The sequence below is a fragment of the Delphinapterus leucas genome, chromosome 9 (assembly GCF_059928025.1).
Source record: "Delphinapterus leucas isolate spDelLeu-1000000601 "Yukka" chromosome 9, BTC_Dleu_Yukka2, whole genome shotgun sequence".
NCBI classification, from domain to species: Eukaryota; Metazoa; Chordata; class Mammalia; order Artiodactyla; family Monodontidae; genus Delphinapterus; species Delphinapterus leucas.
The window spans coordinates 15,352,551-15,377,737 of record NC_143137.1 but is presented as its reverse complement, the minus strand read 5'-3'; the positions used below and the strand labels follow the sequence as shown (position 1 = coordinate 15,377,737).

Below are 25,187 nucleotides of genomic sequence, written 5' to 3'. Positions count from 1 at the left end.
CATACTTAAACACAAAAACTAGAGGTTGTCAAGCAAGTTATGCGCCCGGATTCAAATTCACTCTTGGCATATGGGCCTCTTCCAAAAGAGAATTCACTTCAGATAACAATTACCTGGGCCAGCCTGCCAGTTAGCATGAAATAAAAGAGCAAATATTGATCCAATCACTATTTTCTACTATGCTTTGATCATTCTTTGCTTATTTTTAAGGTAGATTAAGACTTTTTCTGCCAGACTATTATTAAAGAACTTTGAAGAATTTTGCCTTTTACTCAAAAACTTCATTATCTTTATCCTTAATCTTTACAAAAATGTAGAGAAAACCAAGGAATTCTAAAACTGAAAATTGTCAAGTTCTCAGAGACTGGAATTTCCACATCTCAAGGTACTCCCATTAGTCTTAATGACATGGGCTATAACTCCCTTTATGCGTTAATAACAGCCCACTCTGTGCATTTAGAAGTTTCACTCTAATCCTAGTCTTTGCCTTACTGCAAACTGATATTAGTAATCTTATCATTAAACAGGTATGAGTGGCTTTTCCAAATTAATCACAGAAGCAGTCTCTGAATGACCTGAAATCTGAAGATTGAGTCTTCTGGAAAAGAAAATAAAGGGAGATTTGCCTTGGCTCCAACAAATAGGACCTTATGAGGTACTGCTAATAATTAACACAGTAATGAAACTCTAGGGTAGTGATCCTTGGATTCATATTTTCAATTAAAAGCAATACATCATTTTCTCTAAATCATCGGACTTCCATTTCATTGGTAGACCTCAAGCTGAGAGTTCTTTGAAATCCCCCAGAAGTAGACGGTCCCCCAAAATAACAGTTGACTCAAAACCCTCAGCTGAAACTAATTACACAAAGTAGACAGTTTCTGCTCAAATCTCTGGAACAGTATTCATTTTCAGAGAACTCAACACCCTTTTTCTTTGGGTTTGTTTTCTACATTGACGCTGCCTGGTAAATGACTAAAGGGTTCTCAGTACGGCTTTCTACAATTTCATTTTCTTCCTTCTAAACCCCTAGGGTCTTTTTGTGCCATTTAAAGAGAGACAAAACATTCTCATGCATTTTCCTCAGACCATAGTCACTGCTATAAGTCTAATTGGTGGATCAATACCCACTTGACCCTGCTGAAAAAAATTAATAGGTGTTTTTAAAAACATTTTCAAAATAGACTTCCTTATGCAGATTTCTTCTGGTCCTAAAAGTTCTCTCATATTATAAATCCCAACCTTCAACCTTGTAAAAACTGGACTATACACATCAACAGAATGATTCTTGTAAGATCATTAAACCCTGCCAACCAAACCTAGTTTACTGAGAAGCAGGAACCACCCTCACTGCAATAGTCAGTTTGCTCTCTTCAGAGTCACTGTATCCTGCTTTGAAGGAATTGTTTAACTTAACATATTGTTTAAGTATCAATATATAAAGAGTATCAGTATCAGTATCAATATATAAAGAGTAACTCCAGCCACTTCTCAAAAGAAAAGCAATCCAATATGTAAATTCACATCAATTTAGTCAGCATGTGTGATAAATTAAAAATTAATTTTAGGAATAAGTGAGGGTTCTAGCTCCATTAAGATGAAGTAAGCATATTCTACCCTGACTCTCCCACTGAATACAGCTATAAAACATGAAATAGTATGGGAGGAAGTTAGTTCAGGACTCTGAAAAGTAAATAGTAGCAGGTGGATTAGGAAAGAAGAACAAAACTCAAGTGTCACTGGGCTCTCTCACTATCACCCTGCCAACCAGATGGTGGGCACCAGAGTGCAGACAGAACTTCAGGAGAAGACCTCTAGTTCTGACGTGAGAGAGAAACTCATAATACTTAGAGAATCTGAAAATCCCCTACTTTCCCCTACTTTTTTGCCTCTTTTTCTTTCCCCTCTATTAACTTGTGACCTAGTTCCCAAGAAATTCCATGGTAGGTGTTGTAGCATTCTCAGGTAATACAGGCCAGCAGGATCCAAAACTATGCAGAAGGGAAAGCTTCCTCTTTTTTCAGGGGAGCTGCAGTTCCAAGAGAGTGGATCCAACCTCTGTTGCCTTTATACTGTCTCTATAGTCTCTTGTCACATGGCCCTAGATTCAGGTGCAGTTGTGGAAGCACACAATAGAGCAGCGGGGTAACCAAAGCTTTCTAGATAGAGGACCAAAAAGAGAACATTAAGGATCTAGAATGTAACCAAGAGATTGCAGTGAGGGAAGAATTTGGGAAAGTGACCCCATAAAGTTGTTTATGAACTACCCTGGGCTCACCCCTAAACTGTGTATGCTTGGATCAGATACTATTCGTTATATCAAATATTTTGAGAAATGAACTATATAGATACACCACTGCCTAAGTCCCAGATTTGCCATCAGGTAGTATACATGCAAGATAAATCCAAAGATCACTGCAAAATCTGAGAAATGAACCATAGTTCACAGAGGCAGGGGAACCTTGTGGCCTAAACCTAACCAGGTCGACTGCCTTCTAAAACAAAAATATCAACATTTTACAGGATATAAATAGGACCCAATGTCTTAATTAATTTTCAAAAACTCTTCAATATAATCTAAATTTACATTGCAAGTGAATAACAAGGAAAATATAAATTTATGTAGGGTAAAACCAAAAGATGTCAATGCCAAGATGTCATAGAGATTGTAATTATTTGGCAAAGATGTTAAAGCAGCTATTACAATAGTGCCTTACCAAAAATCAAGAACAGTCTTGAAGCCAGTGAAAGAATAGAGAGTCTCAACAAAGAAATATTTTTTTAAAAGAATGATCAAATAGTAATTTTAGAAATGAAAAACATAACATAAAAAACTCATTGAAGTGGAGCAACAAGAACTTTCATGCATCGTTGGTGGGAACGCCACTTTGGAAGACAGGTTGGCAGTTTCTTACAAAACTAAACAAATATTCTAACAAAACTAAACAATTATTCTTACAGCATGATCCAGCAATCATGCTCCTTGGAGTTTAACCAAAGGAGTTGAAATTTTACGTCCACACAATAACCTGCACACAAATGTATATAGCAGCTTTATTCATAATTGCCAAAACTTGCACTCAACCAAGATGTCCTTCAGTAGGTGAATGGAAAAAGAAACTGTGGCGACTTCCCTGGTGGTGCAGTGGTTAAGAATCTGCCTGCCAATGCAGGGGACATGGGTTCGAACCCTGGTCCGGGAAGATCCCACATGCCATGGAGCAGCTAAGACTGTGGGCCACAACTACTGAGCCTCCGCTCTAGAGCCTATGAGCCACAACTACTGAAGCCCACATGCCACAACTACTGAAGCCCGTGCGCCTAGGGCCTGTGCTCCGCAACAAGAGAAGCTACCGCAATGAGAAGCCCGCGCACCACAACAAAGGGTAGCCCCCGCTCGCCGCAACTAGAGAAAGCCCGCGGGCGGTAACAAAGACCCAACGCAGCCAAAAATAAATATAAATGAATAAATTTATTAAAAAAAAAAAAAGAAGCTGTGGTCCATCCAGACAATGGAATATAATTCACTGCTAAAAAGAAATGTGCTATCAAGCCATGAACAGACATGAAGGGTGGGGGAGATGTGGAGCAACCTTATATGCATATTACTAAGTGAAAGAAGCCAATCTGAAAAGCTGTGATTCCAACTGTATGACACTCTGGAAAAGACAAAACTTCAGACACAGTAAAAAGATCCGTGGAAGCCAGGGATTAGGAAGGAAGGAGGGGTGAGTAAGCAGACCACAGTGGATTTTTAGGGCAGGGAAACTATTCTGTATGATACTGTAATGGTTGACACATGATATTATTTTCAAAACCCATAGAATGTATAACACCAAGAGTCAACCCTGATATAAACCATGGACTTTGCTGTAAAGCATGGACTTTGGTGGCTAGTGATGTGTCAGTATAGGTTCATCAGTTGTAACAAGTGTACCACTCTGGTGGGGACGTTGATAGTGGGAGAAGCATGTGGAGGAGCAAAGAGTACACGCGAACTCTTGTAGCTTCTGCTCGATTTTGCTGTGAACCTAAAACTTCTCTAAAAAATAAAGTCGATTTAAGAAAAAAAAGGAACTCAGTGGATGAGTTCAGTATCAGAATGGAGTAGAGAAGAAAGAGGCAGAGGAAAGATGAAGTGAACTTGAATATAAGTCAAGAGAAATAATCCAATCTCAAAACAGAGAAATTTGGGCTTCCCTGGTGGCGCAGTGGTTGGGAGTCCGCCTGCCAATGCGGGGGACGCGGATGACGCGGGTTCGTGGCCCGGTCCCGGGAAGATCTCACATGCCGTGGAGCGGGCCGCTGAGCCTGTGCTCCGCAACGGGAGGGGCCATAGCAGTGAGAGGCCCGCGTACAGCAAAAAAAAAAAAAAAAAAAACAGAAATTTTAAAAGATTTTAAAAAAATGAATAGAGGAAAATAGGAGAGTAGGGAACGCCAGGGCTCTGTCCCTTTACAAAAAAACTGATGAGCTGGCAAAAGCTGTCAGCATCATTTTTTTGCAGAACTCTGGAGTCTAGTCAAAAACCTACAACCAGGGGAAAGCTTGATGAAGAAAGAAGCTGTTGCTTTGCAGTAAGAGACAGCTGTGGTGACTTAAATTGCCTACGTCCCACATGCTATACCCCTATTTGGTGCCAGCCACCAGGACTGCACCCACATTCCTGGTGCAGGAGGCTAGTGCCAGAGGGAGCAATGCAGAATTTCTCGAAGAATTCTCTAAGAATTGTGGTTGTAAGTTGCAGCCCATCCGGTGGCTGTCTGAAGGGCTTGCCTTTATTTTGCCTGACTCAAACATTTCTAGGGCTAAGGTGACAGCCTAGGAGGCTTTTGCTATATGCATTTAAAGGCAGAAATATTGGCTGTGGCAGCCTCGGGCTAGGGATAACAGTTGGGACAAGCAACAAACAGACTGAAAACCCTGGGAAACAGCAGGCAGGGAAAAGAGATATGTGGGGGTAAAGGGGCCTTTAAAGGCTCCCATGCATACCAGGGAATCAGGTATACATAGTGTCAGGGGTGGGTACATGCTCAAAGAAGGCCTGAGAAGACTCCAAGCTTTTACCTCTGAGTGGCCTTCAGGCTCTGTGCAAGCTGTGAGTGAAGGCTAAGGCAGAATTGTAAGCAGCATGGCTAAGCTTTGAAGGAGTGCTCCAACATAGAACCAATCTGCAAAGACTGGGAGAGTATTTTCTTCTTTTCTTTCCTTTTCTTTTTCCATTGAAAGAAACTCTGTCAAAACACCAGGTGACCCCCAAGTTAGTGGAACACAGACTTCACATCACAAACAATACAGACTTAACCAAAATAGTTTGGAGAAGTCACAAAACAAGCAAACAGCAACAGCCTACAACAAACAGCAAAAACAAACCCTGAAGAGGGGGGAAATCTGATTTCCAGAGTTGTCACATTTTAATATTAAAAATCTCCACGTTTAAACAACAAAAAATTACAACGCATGCAAATAAACCGGGAAGTATGGCTCATTCACAGGGGGAAGGAAAGAAATTAATAGACACTGTCCATGAGGACACCTAGACATTTAGACTTACTAGACGGGAACATTAAATCAACTCTCTTAAATATGCTCAAAGAGCTAAAGGAAGTCATGGAGAAAGAAAAAAGGAACCAGGAGAATATGTCTCACCAAATACAGAATATTAGTAGAAATTATAGAAATGAAACAAATAGAAATTCTGGAGATGAAAAGTACAGATAGATCAATTGACATCCAGTTTAAGAAGTGAAAAGAGAAAAGAAGGAAAGAAATGATCCAAACCTAACAGACCTATGAGACACCATCAAGTATACTGACATACACATACCAGGAGTCCCAGAAGGAGAAGAGAGAAAGAAACAAAAAGACTATTTGAAGAAATAATGGCCAAAAGTGTCCCAGATTAGATGAAAATCATAAATCTAAATATCCAAGAATCTCAATGAACTCCAAGAAGCATAAACCAAGAGAGATTCACAGGAAAACACATTATAGTCAAATTGTCAAATCCCAAAGACAAAGGGAGAATCTAGAAAGCAGCAAGAGAGAAGTGATTCATCACATACAAGAGACACTGTGTGTAGTTAATAGCCCATTTTTCTTTGGAAACTGGAAGCCAGAAGACAGTGGGGTGACATATATAAAGGACTGAAAGAAAAGAACTGTCCACCAATAATTGCATATCCGGCAAAACAAAAACAGAAAGAGCTCATTACTAGTAGACCTGTGCTACAAGAAATGCTAAAGGGAGTCCTCCAGGCTGAAATAAAAGGATAATTGAAGCCATATGAAGAGATAAGGAACACAACACTAAATGTAGCTACATAGATAAATATAAAAACCAGTAATATTGTATGTCTGGTTTATAACTCCTTTTTTTTCCTACATGATTAAAAGATAAATAAAGCAATAATTATATATGTTAATTGACCCACAATGTATAAACATGTAATTGGTAAAAATAACAACATAAAGGGGGGAGATGGAGTTTTAAAGGATCAGAGTTTTTATGTATTAGGTTGGCCAAAAAGTTAATTTGGGGTTTTCCGTAAGATGTTATGGAAAAACCCGAATGATCTTTTTGGCAAACCCAATACTACTGAAAGTATCTTGGTACTAATTCAAACCTGATTCTTACAAAGTTAAAATGCTAATTGTAACCCCAGGGTAACCCTAGTATTATGGACTGTATTGTGTCTCCCCAAAATTCATATGTTGAAGCCCTAACTCCCAATGTGGATGGTATTTGAAGATGGGGCCTTTGGGAGGTAATTAGATGAGGTCATGAGGGTGAGGTCTTCATGATGAGATTTATACCCTTATAAGAAGAGACCAGAGTGTGCTTGTTCTCTCTCTCTCTTTTCCCCACCATGTGAAGACATAAATAGAAGTAGGCCTTCTGCAAGCCAGGAAGAGAGCTGTCATCAGAAACTCATTGCCAGTATCTTGACCTTGACCTTGGACTTTTCAGTCTCCATAACTGTGAAAAATAAATGGCTGTTGCTGAAGCCACACAGTCTATGATATTTTGTTATAGCAGCCAAGCTGACTAAAACATCCAGGAAATAACCTTTTTTTAAGTATACAGAAAAGGAAACAAGATGGGAGTCAGAATAGTAAACTAGAAAAAAAAATCACTCACAGAACGAGGCAGTAGTGGAGGGATAAAAAGAAAATTGAGGAATAAAAAGAAAATAAGACATAGAGAAAACAAATAGCAAAATTGCAGAAGTAAATCCTTTCTTATCGATAATTACTTGAACTGTAAATGGATTGAACCCTCCAATTAAAAAGAAGAGATTGGAAGAATCGATCTTTAAAAATGATCCGAATATATGTTGTCTAAAAGAGACGTACTTTAAATCCAAGGACATAAATAGATTGAAAGTAAAAGGATGAAAAATAAATTCCATGCAATAAAAAAATGCCAAAAGAGACCTGGGGTGGATATACTAATATCAGACAACATGGACTTGAAGTCACTAATCGTGATGAGACAAAGAAGGACATTACATGTTGACAAAAGGGTCAATATATCAAGATATACCAATTATAAACATATATGCCTCTAACAAAAGAACCACAAAATATATGAAGCAAAAAACTGACATAATTGAAAGGAGAAATAGACAGTTTTACAGTAACCGTTAGAAACTTCAATACCCCACTCTAAAGAATAGATAAAACAAGACAGAAGATCAGTTTAAAAATAGAGGACTTGAATGATGCTATGAACCAACTATATCTAAAAGACATCTAGAGAAGACCCTACCCAAAACAGCAGATTGCATATTTTTCTCAAGCACATGTGGAATATTCTCCATGATAGACAGTATGTCAGGCAACAAAAACAAATCAAGCCTCAATAAATACTAAATGATCGAAGCCATAAAAATCAATCCTATTTCTATGTATTAGCAATGTACAGTTGGAAACAGGATTTCTAAAATGCCATTTACAATGGCTCTAAAAAAATAAATATTTATACCTATACTTAGGTATAAGTCTAACAAAACAAATATAGGATGTGTATGGCTGAAAACTTCAAAATGCTGAAGAGCTAAATAAATGGAGAGAAATACTGTGTTCATGGATTCAAAGACTCAAAGGAGTAAAGATAAGAAATTGATCTACAGATTTAACTCAATTCAAAAAATTCTGGCAGGACTTTTGAAGACACAGACAAGCTGATTCTAACATTTATATAGAAAGTTAATAAATAAGAATAGCTAAGATACTTTTGGAAAAGAAGAATAAAGTTGGAGAAATTATACCATTTGATTTTAAGTCCTTTTATAAAGTTAGAATAATTTAAACAATGTGGTATCAGTAAAGGAAGAGACACATAAATCAATGAAACCAAGTAGAAAGTCCAAAAGTAGATTTACCCAAATATGACCTTTGATTTTTAACAGTAGTGCAAAAGAAATTCAGTGAAGAAAGCATAATTTTTTTCAACTAATGGAACTGGAACAATAGGATACCCTTACGTAAAACAAAACAAAACACCTCTACCTAAATATGCTAGATTATACAAAAATTTACTCAGAATGGATTATTGATCTAAATGGAAAAATGAAACTATATAAAACTTTTAGAAAAAAAATAGAATAAAACTTCTGTGACCTAGGGTTAGACAAAAAAGTTCTTTCACATGAAACTCTAAAACAATACAAAAAAATTGAACGTTATCAAAATTAAAATCTTTTGCTGCATGAAAGACACAGTCAAGAGAATGAAAAGACAAACTACATACTGAGAAAAAAATATTTGTAAACCATGTATTCAGTAGAGAACATGTATCAAGGATTTACCAAGAAATCTCAAAACTCAACACTATGAAGACAACCCCACTAAAAAATGGGCACTGAACCCCCATGTTTGAATAGGCACTTAACCACGAGGAGATATAGATGGCAAATAAGTATGTGAAAAAGTGTTCAACATCATTATCCACAATGCAAATTAAAATTAACAATGAGATACCATGACAAACCTATCGGAATGACTAAAATTATAAAATACCGACAATGCTAAGTGCTGTCAAAGATGCGGAAAAATAGCAATTCACGTGCATTGCTAACGGGGATGCAAAATGATATAATCATTCTGGAAAGCAGTTTGACAGCTTCCTACAAAGTTAAACACACCACATGACCCAGCAATCCCACTCCTGGGTATTTAGCCAAGAGAAATGAAAACTAATATTCATGCAAAAACCTGTACACAAATATTTATAGCAGCAGTCTTCACAGTCATCAAAAACTGGAAACAAACCAATGTCCTTCAAATAGAGAAACAAACTGTGGCACATATATATAATGTATATATACATTACTACTCAGCAATTAAAAACAAATCAGCTATTGATACAAACAAACAACCTGGATGAATCTCAAAGGTGTTATGCTGAGTGAAAGAAGCCAATCTCTAAAGGTCACATACTATATGATTCAATTCACATGATATTCTCAAAAGATAAAACTATAGCAACGGGAAACAGATAATGATTTTTATGAGTTGCTGGTGGGGGAGCTTTTGATTACAAACAAATAGCATGAAGGAGTTCTTCGGGTTATAGAATTTTTCAATATCCCAATTGTGATGGCAGTTACACAGATCTGTACATGTGCTAAAATTCATGGAGCTAAACACCAAAAAAGTCAAAAATAAGAAAAATAAAGAAACATATATAGCCAACATCTTAGCACACAAAGGTGCACAATAAGTGTTTGTTGGATCAAATTACAAACAATGTTGAAGATCACTACTGCCCATATTTCACCCTGCCCCAACATAGTTGAAATTATTGTGTCCACTGGCTGATTATGTGTGTGTAAGCAAGAATGAGGTTGTCCTGGAGAGAAGACAAGTCAGTTAGAGACAAACTTCAGGATACTTTCACCATCATGGACACAGTTATCTTTAAGGTCACCAGGTCCAAAACTCTCATACACAGCACAATCCTTTGGAGGAAGACTATAATAAACATGTGTTAATTGTTTCACTAACTGCTACTCCTTTCCTTTTTCTTAACATCTCCAGAATCTCCCCAGGTGGGATTAAGCCCAACTCCAAATTTAGAAATGGCTTCTAATTACATTAAAGCAATCAGTCTTTTATTTTCTTTGACCCCTGTGATTGACTTAGTGGTTGGCTCCAGGAACTAAGAAAGAGGCCAACTGGACCCTATTTCTGGATTACTGCGTGAGCTATGACGTAAAATCCCTTTTTTTGTTGGGTTTGAGTCTGGAACCATGTCACTCTAAGGACTGGTTACCATCTTTCAGTGATAAAGAGAAAATCCACTGAGAGAGCAAGGAGGCAGAGAAATGAACTGAGAGTGAAAAACTGGTTCCCGGCCATAACATTTTCCCCTCCAGTCCAGTTTCCCACTTAAGTAGGTGATAAAAAATACCAGACCCCTTCCCAGTCCTGCTAGCCCAAATCTCTAGGGAAGTCCTGGAAAACTTTGTCACACCTGGAGCTAGCCCTAAGGTTGGAGTTTTCAGGAATATAGACCAATAAATTTCTTTTATTATTTCAGAGAATTTGTGATAGGTCTGTTACTTACCAACCAAAGCATCCTAGCTGACAGAAGCCAGCTAGATTTGTTTCCTTTTATTTTTAAAATCATTTCTTTGCAGGGAAGTAAGCATAAGATCAAAATGGGTTATTATTTACATGCCTCTGATAAGTTCAAAGGACAACCTCAATTAGGATTTCCAGAACAACCTGAAAAAAAAAACAGGTTGAGAAATCTCTCTTCCCTCCCACTGCTCCTCCCTCTGGCTCTCCTTTCTTTGATTAAATAGGCATTAGGACACCTTTTCAAAAAGGCTTTTCTGTGGTGTTCAGAATCATTTCTAGAAATTGAAACCTCAGACTTTCCAAGATGTACCTCAGTGCTGCATATCACCGCATACCTCTAAGTGATGGAAACAGCATTCCTATCATCGGTCTTGGTACCTACTCAGAACCTAGATTGGTAAGCTTATCTCTCTCTGTTTTTTTGTTTTTTTTTAATTAACACTTTCCTAAAGGATAATCTGTAATTCATTTTGAATGGATTTCATTGATTTAATTATTGTAATAATGAATGCAACCTTGAAGGACTGCTGTTTGGCTGAATAAGTACTGAGCCAATGGTTAAACTAAATCAGTTTATGATTTTAAAGTATCTTGGCTTAAAGAATGGGACCTTTCTGCTTCCTTTACTAAAATTCAGCCTGAATGCTGGTTATCAGGTTGAACTGAAGTACGTAAAATTTCTGAGTTTATGATTTTTTTAAGTTCATATTTGAGAATTTTTAGTTCAGTCCAACAAAACATTTAGTGAAAACGTACCATGTATGAAGCACTAGGCTATAGAACCTTCAAATATGAAGAGAATAGTGTCTCTGCTGTCTAGGGATTAAAAATCTAATAGAGGAGACAGACTCTAATAACTAATTAATCATAGAACAATGAAGAGTAAATGCTGTCTGAGAATTTTAAACAGTATCTCTCTGAAAACACAGGAAAGGGAATAGTTAGATTTGACCATGAGGACTGAAGTGGGTTTCCATTAAAACACAGAAAAGCTTCTACTTGTAAGAAAAATATCTTTCTGCTTTCCACATTGCAATTCCACATTTAATGCTAATTACCAGAATAAACAGTGGTTATATCTAGAAATGCTACTGAAATTTGAATGATCATGTGTGAATGAACTCTGTTAAACTAAGTATAAGTTAGCTAGGCAGAGAAGCAGAGCTGAGGCAGGACATTGTAGGCAGAAAGAGAAGCACAGAGACGCAAGGATATGAATCTGATTATGTCATGCCTCTGCCTGACACGGTTAAGTGTTAAAAAAATTTTAGCTATTATTATTGTATGCATTTACATCTCCATATCCTCTGATGCACACACACATATATATATATAAATATATATATATATACACACACATACATACACACACACATATATATATATATATATATATATCTCCTTTCATTCACTTGACAAGGATTACCTGAACACCCAGCACGCATACTATACTGGGAATATAGAGCTGAACAAGACATGGTCTCTTTCCTGATGGATTTTACATCTTATAGGGAAGATTGCACAGAAAAATTTAGCTATTATTATTGTAGTACTCTTTGTAGTACTTTATAGTACATGCATTTTCTAATTTAATCCTCACAACATTATGAAAGAGATACCATTTTACAGATGAGAAAACTGAAACATGGCAAGATAAAGTAAAATGTCCCAAACTTATAATGGTGAGGAAGAGAACTGGAATTTGAACCAGTGCAGTTTTGGTCCAGGTCCTATCCTCTGAGTCCCTATACTATATTACCTGTTATAAATGTATGTTATGTCAATGCAGCTGCATATTTCTATGACTTTCTATATGTATTTCTATATATGAAAGTATCTAGGAATATATATCCAGAAAGTACCTAGGATGGATAGATAGATAGATAGATAGATAGAATGATACATCTAGGATATGAATCTAATTATGTCATGCCTCTACTCATTTCAATGACTATCAATTATATGGCTCCTTGCTTGCACATCTATCATTCTATCTATCTCTCTGTCTCTCTATCTGTCTCCTGAAACTCAGTGGGGCTCAAAGTGCTGCATCTACCAATAAATATTATTAAGTGCCTGCTATGTGTCTAGTAATATTAAATGCTACAGGATGGAGACATTCAAAAGCATTCATGTGTCATTTCCCAAAAAGAGTTGTAACTCACTTCAGAAGATAAGACATTACTGCAGTTAGAGAATATGGCATTCGAGGAATATTATTAGAAATGAAGATTATGCATGCACAAACCACATTTGTGATCAGAAATACAGAACTAAAGGTATGTCTCACAAAATTGGAAACTCTAATGTGAAGAAAAATGCCCACCATGGAAGATTTGGGGGAGGGGTATAGGCAGAGCTAGGTTGAGGGGGAGACGGGGAGTGGGGAGGGTGGAGTATCTCCTAGCTGGAACACTCAGCAGTTTCTGTTCAAAGCCATACAACTGACAACTCCCTCACCATCTACCCAGGGCTGATGAGACAGACACTAGGAGTACCCATGCCCAAGTCGGTCACCAAGAAATAAAAGTACCGAATTAGATTTAACGTCAGAATCTTAGTCCTAGAGATGAAATCTGATGCCAAAATTCAGTCTTCTCTCCTCAGCTTGCCTGAGGTGCTTTTCAAAACCTTTCATTCCACAAGAGATGGAAGGAGAATGACAGGCTGAGGTAACTCATTAACTGAAATGCTTCACATTTCATGTATATAATCAAGTCAGTCAATATTTGTCCTGGGATCCTGTTGCATTTTGATACAGAAGTTAGCAGACGCCAGGGGAAGATTTAGGCTTGTCTTCAGGGGGAGTCGGGGTAGGAGCAGAGATGAAAGGCTGAGATAAGGAAGACTAACAATAACCTCTCCTCCAGCATCTGCCCATTTGAGACTCCACTGTCACACACGTGGCGACAGGAACTATAGAACAGCATCCCGGAGGAACATTATCGTGCAGCTGTGTGAGGCCAACCAGCCTAGCTTCTCCGGACTTACAAAGATTTTTTTTCTCTTAATATGCCCAACTTTCTTATTAAGGTGTTTCATGCCTGTGGAGTTAGGGAATTTGAGATGGAACCAGCATTTAGTAGCACCAAGCGCTCTGTGCATTTCCTCACTTGACAATCACTAACTAATGAAAACTGAACTGTACAAATTATCTATGCACCATTTCCCTAGGACAGATTCCCAGAATGTTTTCATACAGGGATGAAATAGTCTATAATAGCCTCCCAGCAAGTCTCCCTTCTTCCTGTCTCTCTCCCTATATCTCTGTCTGAGAAAGTCCAATAGGCAAGAGTTTTGAATCTTGTTCGTTTTTCTGCTTTGATAGAAATTAATTTGGTTTTTATATATATCAGCCCATGAGTTAATAACCAGTATTTATCAAAAAGTTCAAGTAAAACTCAAGAATGTTACCAAGTGTGCAAATGACACAAATCTGGGACCAATGGTAAATATTTTGGAAAATGGGCAATAATTCAGTTCAATAAATATTTATTGTGTGCCTACCATGTATGAGGCATTTTTCTAGGTAACACAGGGATCGAAACAATGGACTAGAAACAAGGGATTTGAAATCTGTGAGTGACTGAGGCAGAAAAAATAAATACACTTATAAATAAAATATAAAGAAAAGCTGAAGTGCTTGTTCAAAGATGAAAGTAACAGTGAACAAATCTAGTTATGGGGTAGATCATGAAACACCAAGCTATAGGGAAGGAGTAGCCTAGATTGGGGTTGTAACTGATCCAGTATCCCTTCCTGGGTGGCTCTGGTTAAGATTTCTATAGCTGTAAACAGTTTTCACTCTGAAGAGTGAGCCAAAGGCATTGTATATGGGGCAAAGGAGAGGTGAAGTCCAATCTCTTGAGTACTAAGGAGGAGCCTGAAACATCAAGGGGCCACTGTGATGGAATTTTGTAGTAGGGAAGAGAGATTGGTGTCAATTCTGAATACATGGGCAAGTGAGAATTTATAACCAAGGTGCAGGGTTGGAATCTGTGGGTAGAAAATTACTAAGAGGAAACATCAGGAATACAGGGCCATTCTGGCTAAACTGACCTAACAGGATTCTTGCTGAAAACAGGGTTGGGTGACTAGACATCTCCTGGGGCATGGTGGAGGAGGAGGAACCTGATTTGATATCAAGCATGATCAGATATGGAGGGTGAGAGGTTGTGGTTAAACTGACTTAGCAGGATTCTTGCTAAGCTTGGACAGAGCAGAGATGAGTATGAAAGTCCATGTTGGAAAAGAGTTCAAAAGAACCTGATTAGAGTTTGGTCCATGAAAGAATCCTTGCCAGGGTTGAGGATGTTCCCACAATCTCTACCTAAAGGGACCAGGGACAAGGCAGGAACCGTAAATAAGTGGCCCTAGAGAGCCAAGTCTATTTCTCAGTTTTGTTCTGCTTTCCCATTTTGATAGTAGATATAAGTGCAAGAAATGCTTTCTTCTTCTTTGCTACAAAACAAAAACAAAAAAACACAAAAAACATGTGCAGGCAACACTTAGGAGACGATTGATGGTACAAAACACAATAAACAGAGTACCAGGGATTCCACTCACCATTCTAAATGAAGATGGTAATTTCTCCGCTACAGCTAATTGTCATGCATAAACAAAAGTCCAGTGTGGCCTGATCTTCTCACATTTTTCAAAGAATATTGTAAAGTAATTAATAATTTTTAAGTAATGGCAACATTTATATTTTTGTAAAACGCTATATGAGCTAGTATTTTAAGAGTCAAAGAAAATAACTCAGCTGGTGTTTGTTTTTACTTTTAGTAGAGTGTGTATCCTGAGTTCTTTGCAGTACCTGTGACCCCTTCACACTCACAACTCCTGCCACAGAAGCTTGGCTCTTAGAAAGCAAATACCAGGAACTGACTTCTGCATTTTATATCATTCCTCTCCAGAGGCAATGAATGCTGCACATCAAGCTACAAAAAATGGTTTGCCGGGGGGGTGGGGGGGGGGTGGGGGGGTAGATGGTAACAAAAAAATACCAGGGAGAAAAAAGTAGGTTCATATTTCAAAGCTATTACCCTGCCAACGTTAAAACGAATTAAAATGAGAAGAGGCGAAATACATAGAGATCAAGTGAGATGGCTTCTCTAATAAATCAGGCAAAAAATAAGAAGAACTTAAACTTGGTCGGTGGCTGTGAGGAAAATAATTTGGCTGGGGCCTAAAAAAGAAGTAACTTGGCTGAAGGATACAAATCATGGTAGGTAGACTCTACAAAGCTTGGCAGCCAATTGGATCCAAACAAAGGAGGACAAATAGTAGGTCCAAGGCCAAAAATGGATGTTTCATGCCCAGGTTACTACATTCTTTGGATCTAAAGTTTTGAACTTATTTGAGTCACTTACCTTTTATTTTTGATCTACTTCCTTATTTTTTTAACATTTAAAAATTTGAAATATATAGAAGGGTGAATACTTTTAAAGCTAACGTCTGAGTAACCACCACACAGATCCAAAATTAGAATATACCAACCCCCAGAAACCCTCCGTGTGCCCTTCCCAATTCAAAACCATCTCTCCCTCAAGAGGTAATTTATCTTCTAACTTTCATGGCAATTATTTTCTTGCTTTTTTCTAAAGGTCATATAACTTTTTTCAGGTAGATTGCCTATCTCCTCTTCATTTAGTTGTTCTTGTGGGGCTTTTTCTTGTTCCTTCATTTGCAACATATTTCTCTGTGTTCTCATTTTGTCTGACTTTCTGTGTTCATGGTCTTCTTTCCACAGTCTGCAGGATCATAGTTCCTCTTGCTTCTGGTGTCTGCCCCCTGGTGGGTGAGGTTGGTCCAGGGACTTGTTCAGGCTTCCTGTTGGGAGAGACTGGTGCCTGCCCTCTGGTGGGTGGAGCTGGGTCGTGTCCCTCTGATGGGCAGGGCCATGTCCATGTCAAGGGGTGTGTTTTGAGGTGGCTGTGAACTCAGTACAACTTTAGGCAGCCTGTCTTCTGATGGGTGGGGCTGTGTTCCTATCTTGTTGGTTGTTTGGTGTGAGGCTTTCCAGCACTAGAGTGTGCAGGTTATTGAGTGGGGCCGGGTCTTAGTGCTGAAATGTGGACCTCTGGGAGAGCTCACTCCAATCAATATTCCCTGGGTCTTCCGCTACCAGTGTCCTTGCCCCCACAGTGAGCTATAGTCTACCTTCACCTCCCCAGGAGACCCGCCAAGACCCCTAGGTAGGTCTGGCCCAGGTCCCTATGGAAGTACTCCTGTGTGCTGGATCCCAGTGCATGTGAGACCTTGTGTGCACCCTCCAAGAGTGGAGTCTCTGTTTCCCCTGCCCTGTGGAGCTCCTGCACTCAAGCCCCACTGGCCTTCAAGGCTAAATGCTCTGGGGGTCCTTCCTCTCAATGCCAGACCCTCAGACTGGCACAGAGGGCTATTTTTATGTGGGAACATCCCTGTGTAGCCTGCATGGGTTTAATATTTTTTGGTGTGAGGGCTCTTTTTAGTATAGATGTCTGTCACCTCTTTCCTCAGTGTATGCTGGCTGTTATCCCTTTGACAGGAGGTGTGACTGATGTGGTGACCAGAACCTGCACTGGATATTGAGCAGGGCCTCCCCTTTGCTCTCTGGTTGTCACTGCCCTGTCAGGGGTGGGGTCTGCTCCCTAGTCGTTGGAGTAGAGTCCCCCAGATCTGTTACTGAGCTGTGTTTCTGATCTGCAGTGTGAGGTAGGTGGGACTGGAGCATTCCTCCTCTGGAGCTGTTCACCTATGGGTGTGCTCTGTTGTGTCACCTTCACCTGTTGTACAAGCTCTTAGATTACACTGTTGTTGGTACTGCTCTCGTCCCCACCTTAACCGTGGGAATGCCTGCAGTTGGCCCCAGTGTCCCTCAGACATTGTTTTCACCAGGCCACCAGCGCAGATCCACTGAAGTCATGTCCCAGGATTGCAGTAAGCATGGATCTGGACCCGCTGTGTGCACTATGGGGGCAGCTCAGATTCTGGGCTGGCCCGACCCCCTGTGCAAGTGCCCACAGAGTCTACAGCTGTTAAGCTAGGCCCGTCTTGGCTGCAGGAGCAGCTGCTGTCCGTTTAGATGTTCTGCAGGCACTTGGCTTACAAAGCTGGTCGCAGGGTCGTCAGTTCGCAGATTGGGCAGCTGCGAGGAGAGACTTCAGCTTTTCTTCCTCAGTTGTACAGCCCCTGGGGCTCAGCTGTGGTTTCAGCACCACCTCTGCATGTGGGCCACCCACAGGGGTCTGCTCCCAAGGCTGCCCTGGAGCACACAAGTCCGCCCCGGCGAGGAGGGGGTTGTGGATGCAGCAACAATGGGGGTCACAAGAGCTCCTGCCCTGGCAGGAGCCCTTCCCCGTGCCCAGGGAGGCAGGGGCCTTATGCGGGGAGAGAGGCTGCAATGGCAGTCCTGCCCCTTGCAAGTCACTTAACAATGGTGCTTCGCTTCTATGGCGGTCTGGGTTTCCTCTACAAGCGTTCCTAGCTGTGGATTTCCTCACTTCCATCCCCTCAGGCTGTCTCCGCACAGTCAACAGAAGTCTTCTCCCCGGGTCTGCTCTCCAAACCCCACATTTTAGCACCCAGCCCCCATACACACTGGCAACACACCTTTCAGGCTGGGGCACACAGGGCTGTGGTGAGGACCATCTGTGTAGGTCTCACTCTGTCCTGCCTGCCACAGACAGGTTGCTGGGCTCTCCTCTCATAGCTCCCGAAGTTCCCCTTCTGTCCCAACTGATCTCCTCGCTGTGAAGGGCTTCCCCGGGTACGGGAACCTCTCCTCACCTTCAGCTCCCCCAAGGGGTGCAGGTCCCATCCCACTTCCTCTCCTCTTCCTTTTCCCTTCTTTCTTTCATCCTACCCAGTTACGCAGGGGTCTTTCTTGTCCTTTTAGGTGTCCGAATTTGTCATTTTCACTATAAAACGATGTATGTGCCAAGTGTCCTGATTAAGAATGATTAAAGAAAAGACACATTTCTCTTCTCCCCCAACCCAACCCCCCTATCATTTTAGACCCCTAAGGGGACCTGTGCAAGATCAGTGAAAATTGCCATTGACACGGGGTACCGGCACATTGATGGCGCCTACCTCTACCAGAACGAGCACGAAGTGGGGGAGGCCATCAGGGAGAAGATAGCAGAAGGAAAGGTGCAGAGGCAGGATATCTTCTACTGCGGAAAGGTGAGGTCTTCCCTTCACCCTGCACGACTTACGTTCATGGTGGGTCTGACATCTTTTCTCTGCTGAAGAATATTGAACTCACCAAACCCTGCAGGCTTGCAGGATCTTAGTTCCCTGTGTTCCCTGCAGTGGAAGTGCAGAGTCCTAACCGCTGGACTGCCAGGGAAGTCCTGAGGAGTGAGTTCTTAACTGCCAAATTCCTCAATCTTGCCAAGAATTTAGGGACTAATTAGCCCCATGAAGTTTAGGGAAAAGTTCTTTCTTCATACTTGGGCATTGATTTAAGACAATACGGAAGAGCCAAATCTACAAAGAAAGTTGATTTGAGGAGTGAAGGGAAGTAAGGAGGTGGTTCATGTTATAATAAGCATGTGTCAAAACTTCTTTTAAAAGGAGGCAGCTTTTTCTTCTGTATATGCCTATTTGTCCATAGATCACTATTTTTTTTTGAGATATAATTCATGTACCATAAAGTTCACCATTTTTAGTATATTCCCAAAGTTGTACAACCATGACCACTACCTTTTCCAGAATATTTTTATCACTCCAAAAAGAAACCTCTTACCCACTAGTAATCACTGCCCATTTATCCCTCTCCCCCATTCACTGGTAAACACTGATCTACTTTCTGTCTCTTTAGTTTTCCTATTCTGGACATTTCATACAAAAGGAATCATACAATATGTGTTCTTTTCTGTCTAGCTTCTTTCACTTAGTATAATGTTTTCTATTTTCAACCATGTTGTAGTACATATCAGAATTTCATTTCTTTTTATGGCCAAATAATATTCCATTGTATGGATATACCACATTTTGTTTAGATCACTACCTTTTGAGAAATTGAAATCTCCAGAAATCACTATCCATTGAAGAGCAATCAGAAAGATAAAGCATCATGATAAAATGAAAGCCAGTGGAAATATAGGATACATATTTACAGGCAGCCTTGCAGGAATAAAACTGTATAACTTTAGAGAACTTGTAATACAATTCTCCTAAGTTTTCTAAAGAGAACAAAATGGTGCTTCTGACTTCACTCACTCCCCAGAACCCCATCCTCCCTACTCCTTTCCAGCCTCTCCAGGAGTTTGCAGTTCCCCAAGTCACCAGCCACTTATGGGCTATGATTTATTTCAAGGGGCCATGTAGAGCCACTGTCCCAAAATATCAGCCTGAAGCTTCTCACTTTATTATAGCTTTACAGCCTGATTCCTAAAGATTTTGTTATTACAGAGTCTCTCATTACAACTCACCAAGTGTTTCTGGGGAAAAATAAACTTGAACTCATATCCTGAGGACCTGAGCCAAAGAAGCCTGCCCAAAGCTGGAAATATTTTTGAATTTATTAAAAAAAAAAAAACTTTCATTCTTATCTCTTTGGTAAACCATTAAAGCTGTTGGAATACCTATCATGATGAAAAAATTGAACTGAATTAAATCACCCATTTCATTTCATTTCAAGGCTTGATATGAGTTAACATTTACAAAGCACTTAAAGAGTACCTACAACTAGCACTGCATGTTTGTTGAATAAAAATAGATTAAAACATAAAACAGAATTTTCAGTTAGATGAGATTTCACCAATACACCAAAAGGACCCACAGTAACAACAAAAACACATTTTTCTCTACTCTCACATTGCCTTCTCTATGCTCTGAAGGCAAGAAAAAAAATTATTGTCCAACATAGGAAAAAAATCAAATTTTGCTTGCTCTTAACTTGTGGCAAAAAATGTACATAAATTCAAAACTTTTTTTTCCAAAAAATATGTAAGCAAATTTGATGCTCCAAGAAGATGTATTCATTTATCCTGAAGCTCTGGGTACCCTTCACTATCCCATGTTTTACAGACCTCAAGGGTACACATGCTCCAGTTTGACAACCCAAGGCTTAATCTTTCATTACCTAACACTTCAGAGAAAGAGTAATTTCTTTTTCTTTTTTTCTTATTTATGTTAAGCTGTCTACATTCCTTTTATTTACTTTTTCAGCTTTATTGAGATATAATTGACATATGGCCTTTTATAAAGTGTACAACGCATTGATTTGATACAATTATATATTGCAAAATGGTTACCACCGTAGTGTTAGCTAACATCTCCATAATTACCATTTATTTTCTGTGATGAGAATATTTAACATTTATTCTCTTGGCAACTTTCACATATATAATACAGTATTGTTATCTATAATCACCATGCTGTTCATTAGATCCCCAGAACTTATTCATCTTATAACAGGGAGTTTGTACCCTTTGACCAACATCTCCCCATTTGTATTCATGAATAGCTGTTTTGTTTTGTTTTGTTTTTTCATGAATAGCTATTTTATTGTTTTTTAATATAAATTTATTTATTTTATTTTTGGCTGCGTTGGGTCTTCATTGCTACATGCAGGCTTTTCTCTGGTTGCGGTGAGCAGGGGCTACTCTTCATTGTGGTGTGCAGGCTTCTCATTGTGGTGGCTTCTCAGAAGCACAGGCTCTAGGCACGCGGGCTTCAGTAGTTGTTGGACATGGGCACAGTAGTTGTGGCTCGCAGGCTCATGAGCGCAGGCTCAGTAGTTGTGGCGTACGGGCTTAGTTGTTCCGCGGCATGCGGTATCTTCCTGGACGAGGGCTCGAACCCATATCTCCTGCATTGGCAGGCGGATTCTTAACCACTGCGCCACCAGGGATGCCCCATGGATAGCTATTTAATTGTTGATCTTTGTTGGAGGGCTGGAAGCTGGGGTCTCCCGTGCTGCCATTTTGGTAACATTATTGGTTCAGATCTTAGTAGGGATTGGCAGAATTTTCCTGGGGAAATGAGGAAGTGAACCAAATGAGAACAAAGGAGCAGTGAAAAGGGATCTAAACTTTTGCAATAATTTAAAATTTCACCAGCTTCTGCACCACCCATCACAATGTGGAGGATCTGGTGAAGACACATACACAACCATATTTCTTACTCAGATGAAGCACACCTTTTATCAGTGAAATGAAAGTAAAGTGCCAAGCCAGATCAGAACCACTAGTCGGATACATGTTCCCTAATTACACAATGAGGAAAAGTGAAAGTGCAAAGAGTCGATTAGGCAATTAGCACAGAGCAGAGGAAGACTTTATTGCTGAATTAGGTACTCTGTGGTTCAGATGGATCTTTAAATCTCTGGTACATTTGGATAAAGTTATACTCTGGATGTCAAGTTATATCAGCTCAACCTATACTCAGATGACACTGCAACGTAAACATATTTTTGTGAAATGAAATGGGTGAATACAATGTGTATGAGTGTTTGTAAAGAATAAAGGGCTGGGGAATTCCCTGGCAGTCTAGTGGTTAGGACTCTGCTCTTCCACTGCAGGGGGCATGGGTGTTGGGGAACTAAAATCCTGCATGCTGCGCGGTGCGGCCACAAAAAAAGAAACAGTAAAAAAAAATTTTAAAGGGCTGCATTATTGTTAAAAATAATAATAATAATCAGGATATTAGTTAACTATCTCCCTTTTTTTCTTTCAGCTGTGGGCTACACATCATGACCCACAGATGGTCCGCCCAACTCTGGAGAGGACGCTCAGGGACCTCCAGCTAGATTATGTGGATCTTTACATCATTGAAATACCTATGGCTTTTAAGGTAAGTTCATATGCCTAAAGGTAAGGCCTCTGCTCTTTGGCAACCGCGGGCCAACATCTATGTACGGGAAGCTCGTTCATTACTTAGCACCATAGAATATTATGATGTTTTGTTACCGTAAATCAGATAGTACTGACCTAACCCAACAAATGCCAAGAAAGATTATGTGTAGCCAACTCGGGCCTGGATCCCAAGTTTCTAGATTCATAATCCAATGCAGTGTCTGTTATATCATGTCTTTGCAGCTATAAACGCTCTCCATCAAACCAACAAGTAGTCTGCTAACTGTAGTCCACATTGCAGTTGTCCAGCATCCAGACACACCCTTCTTCCCATTCACACAGTCACGAAAACATCCCTGCACAACATAATGTAAAATAATAAATACAACTGAAAACCTACTCACACTCCACCCTCTCCAAAGGAAAATAACCCAAAGAGTCGTCAGATTTTTGAAGGCAGCTCCAAGGTCGGGACTTCTAGGTGATATCTATTCCTCTAACTCAAATGCACTCCTTCCTTGAACTTTCTCAATATACGGACTCAGCTTAACCACCACCAACATACCCGGTATACACTGCTGAAGAGCAGCAGCTGCTTTAAAGTTTCACTGAGGGAAGGAGAGATTGAAAAACAAAACTGACCACTTGTGCATGAGGTAAGCCAGATCCTGCTGGACAGGAGAGACAAGGACTCTCTGCCATTGCAGTGGCCAGAATTTCTTTACACAGCCAACCTGGCTGCCCCGTTCTCTTCTCTGGAAGCACCTTCCTTATTAACTCTCCTCTGTGGTCACATCCAAGATGTGACCTTAGCAATTATATATCCCCAAAACCTCATTTCACAGAAGAGAAAAGCAATGAACTACTTAGGATTAAAGTCCATCAGAATTGGAACCAGATCCTGGGTTGCCTGATGCCAACCTCATACGTGTTCCCTTATACTACACTACCTTCTGCCTTATCCTCACAAGCCTAATAATCGCAATGTCCTGTGGACTACAGTGATTTTTTTATTTCAGGCTCTTGGGATTTTGACCTTAGCCCTTCTCCTCCCTCAGCTAACTTCGATTCTTATTCAAATGGCAGAGTTCTAAGCTGAGTCTTACAGATTTGGAAAGAACCTGTATTTAAAAGTGAGAAAATGAAATTTACTCCTCTGTGGCTGACTAATGACTTGTAAAATCTTTTTAGAGAAGGTAAATAAAGGAATTCTATTTCTATTCTTAAATAAGATCAAGGCTCAAGGACACAGAGAAGGTAAATTTTTTTTAACAGTGAGAAATTACACAGTATAGTGACATTACCTCGCAAATGAACCTGTACTTCCTGTAATTGAGAAATCAGTCTTTGAAGCCAAAACATCACTTGCTTTTTGAATCTCATGATTCTTTTTAAAGAAAAACCTTTCTCGCTAAAATATTTTACCACTTTGTTATTTTTTAAATATAAAGCTAATAAGTAGACACAATTTCAGAACAACAAAAAGTACAAAAAATCATGATAAGATATTTTAAAAAGACGAAGTTATTGCTAAACAGGAATGAAGGTCAATAGCATGGGTTTTTAGAGGGTTGAGTTATTCTTCTAATAATGCCTTACAGTCAGGAGCAGGAAAGGAGGAAAAAGACAATGAGTTTATCCAAATGAAGGGATTAGTAAAGTAAGCACAGTGGAACATCATAGAAATATCTAACATGGGTTCAGACTTGGAGAGGACTTAATTAAAATTTGGGAGAGTAAAAACTATTAATAGTAAGAGTTCATAATGGAGATATAAAGCCATTTCAGGTCAGAAGTAAAATTAGGAAGTGCAAAAAGCAAGAAATATGGAGGGAGTCTGGAGTGGAAATAAGCCTCGTAAGTGTTGAGAAGGTCAAAGGGCTTAGAAATCAGAGGTAACCAGGGTAGTTAATATGAATGATTACATGGCTTTGAGGAGAAAGGAGTCTTTTTCCTGCTTTCGGTGAAATAGAAGAAAATTGAGGTGAAATTATCTTTGCTAAAGAGGGCATGGAGAAATTGTTATCACCAGGTGAAAGATTAATTCAGGTGAGATGGCAAAGCGAAAAATTAGGGAAAATTTTTAAGAATATAATGGATTTTATCCAATTGCTTGATTTTCAACAACAAAAAATTCCTATTATCAAGGTCTACAAAGACTTCTATGCCACCAACCGAATCCAGTAGACACTTTTTCCTCATATTTTATTTGATCTCTTTCAGCACAGTTGACTACTGCCTCCTTCTTTAAACATTTTCATCTCATGGCTTCTATGATATCACCCTCTGGTGATTCTTTGACAGCTTCTTCTCTGCTAAACTCCAAATGTTTTGCCCAGTGCTGCTTTATCCTCAATATTCTTGTCTTACTGAGCCATACTCTCTCTATAGGTGATTTCATCCAGTTGCATGGATTGAATACCATTTTATATGCTGAGGACTCCCAAATTTTATCTGTACCCATGACCTCTCTCTGAGCCACTCTCTGAGACTTCTCTGTTCTCTTCAAATATCCACTTGACTGTCCAACAGTCATTTCAAACTCAAACTATCCGAAACAAAACTCTCAATTCCTTGTCCAACCTCAGGAAATGATTACCACCATCCACTCAAGGAGTCTAGAAATTATCTTTTATTTCTATCCCATTTCCAAGCCCATAAGAGATGGGTCCCATTTTTAAATATAGCAAAAAAGGAGAAATCTGAAAGACAATTTCCACACCATAGTCAATCTTCATTGGGAAAGTATCATCCAAAAGTTAGAGGAGGAGGTTTGACACTTACATAGTGTATGAGGTAGAAAAAAAGATG

At 39.5% G+C, this 25,187-nt stretch overlaps 1 protein-coding gene across 1 annotated transcript in view; it reads left to right on the top strand.

Moving 5' to 3' along the window:
* Window positions 1-10,691: 10,691 nt before the first annotated feature.
* AKR1D1 (aldo-keto reductase family 1 member D1) overlaps window positions 10,692-25,187 on the top strand; it is a 29,768-nt gene continuing 15,272 nt past the window's right edge. Inside the window, exons 1-3 of the mRNA XM_022580193.3 lie at window positions 10,692-10,987; window positions 18,589-18,756; window positions 22,258-22,374. Coding sequence (XP_022435901.2) covers window positions 10,895-10,987; window positions 18,589-18,756; window positions 22,258-22,374 — 378 coding nt within the window. The 5' untranslated portion in view covers window positions 10,692-10,894. The remainder of the gene's footprint in view (window positions 10,988-18,588; window positions 18,757-22,257; window positions 22,375-25,187) is intronic.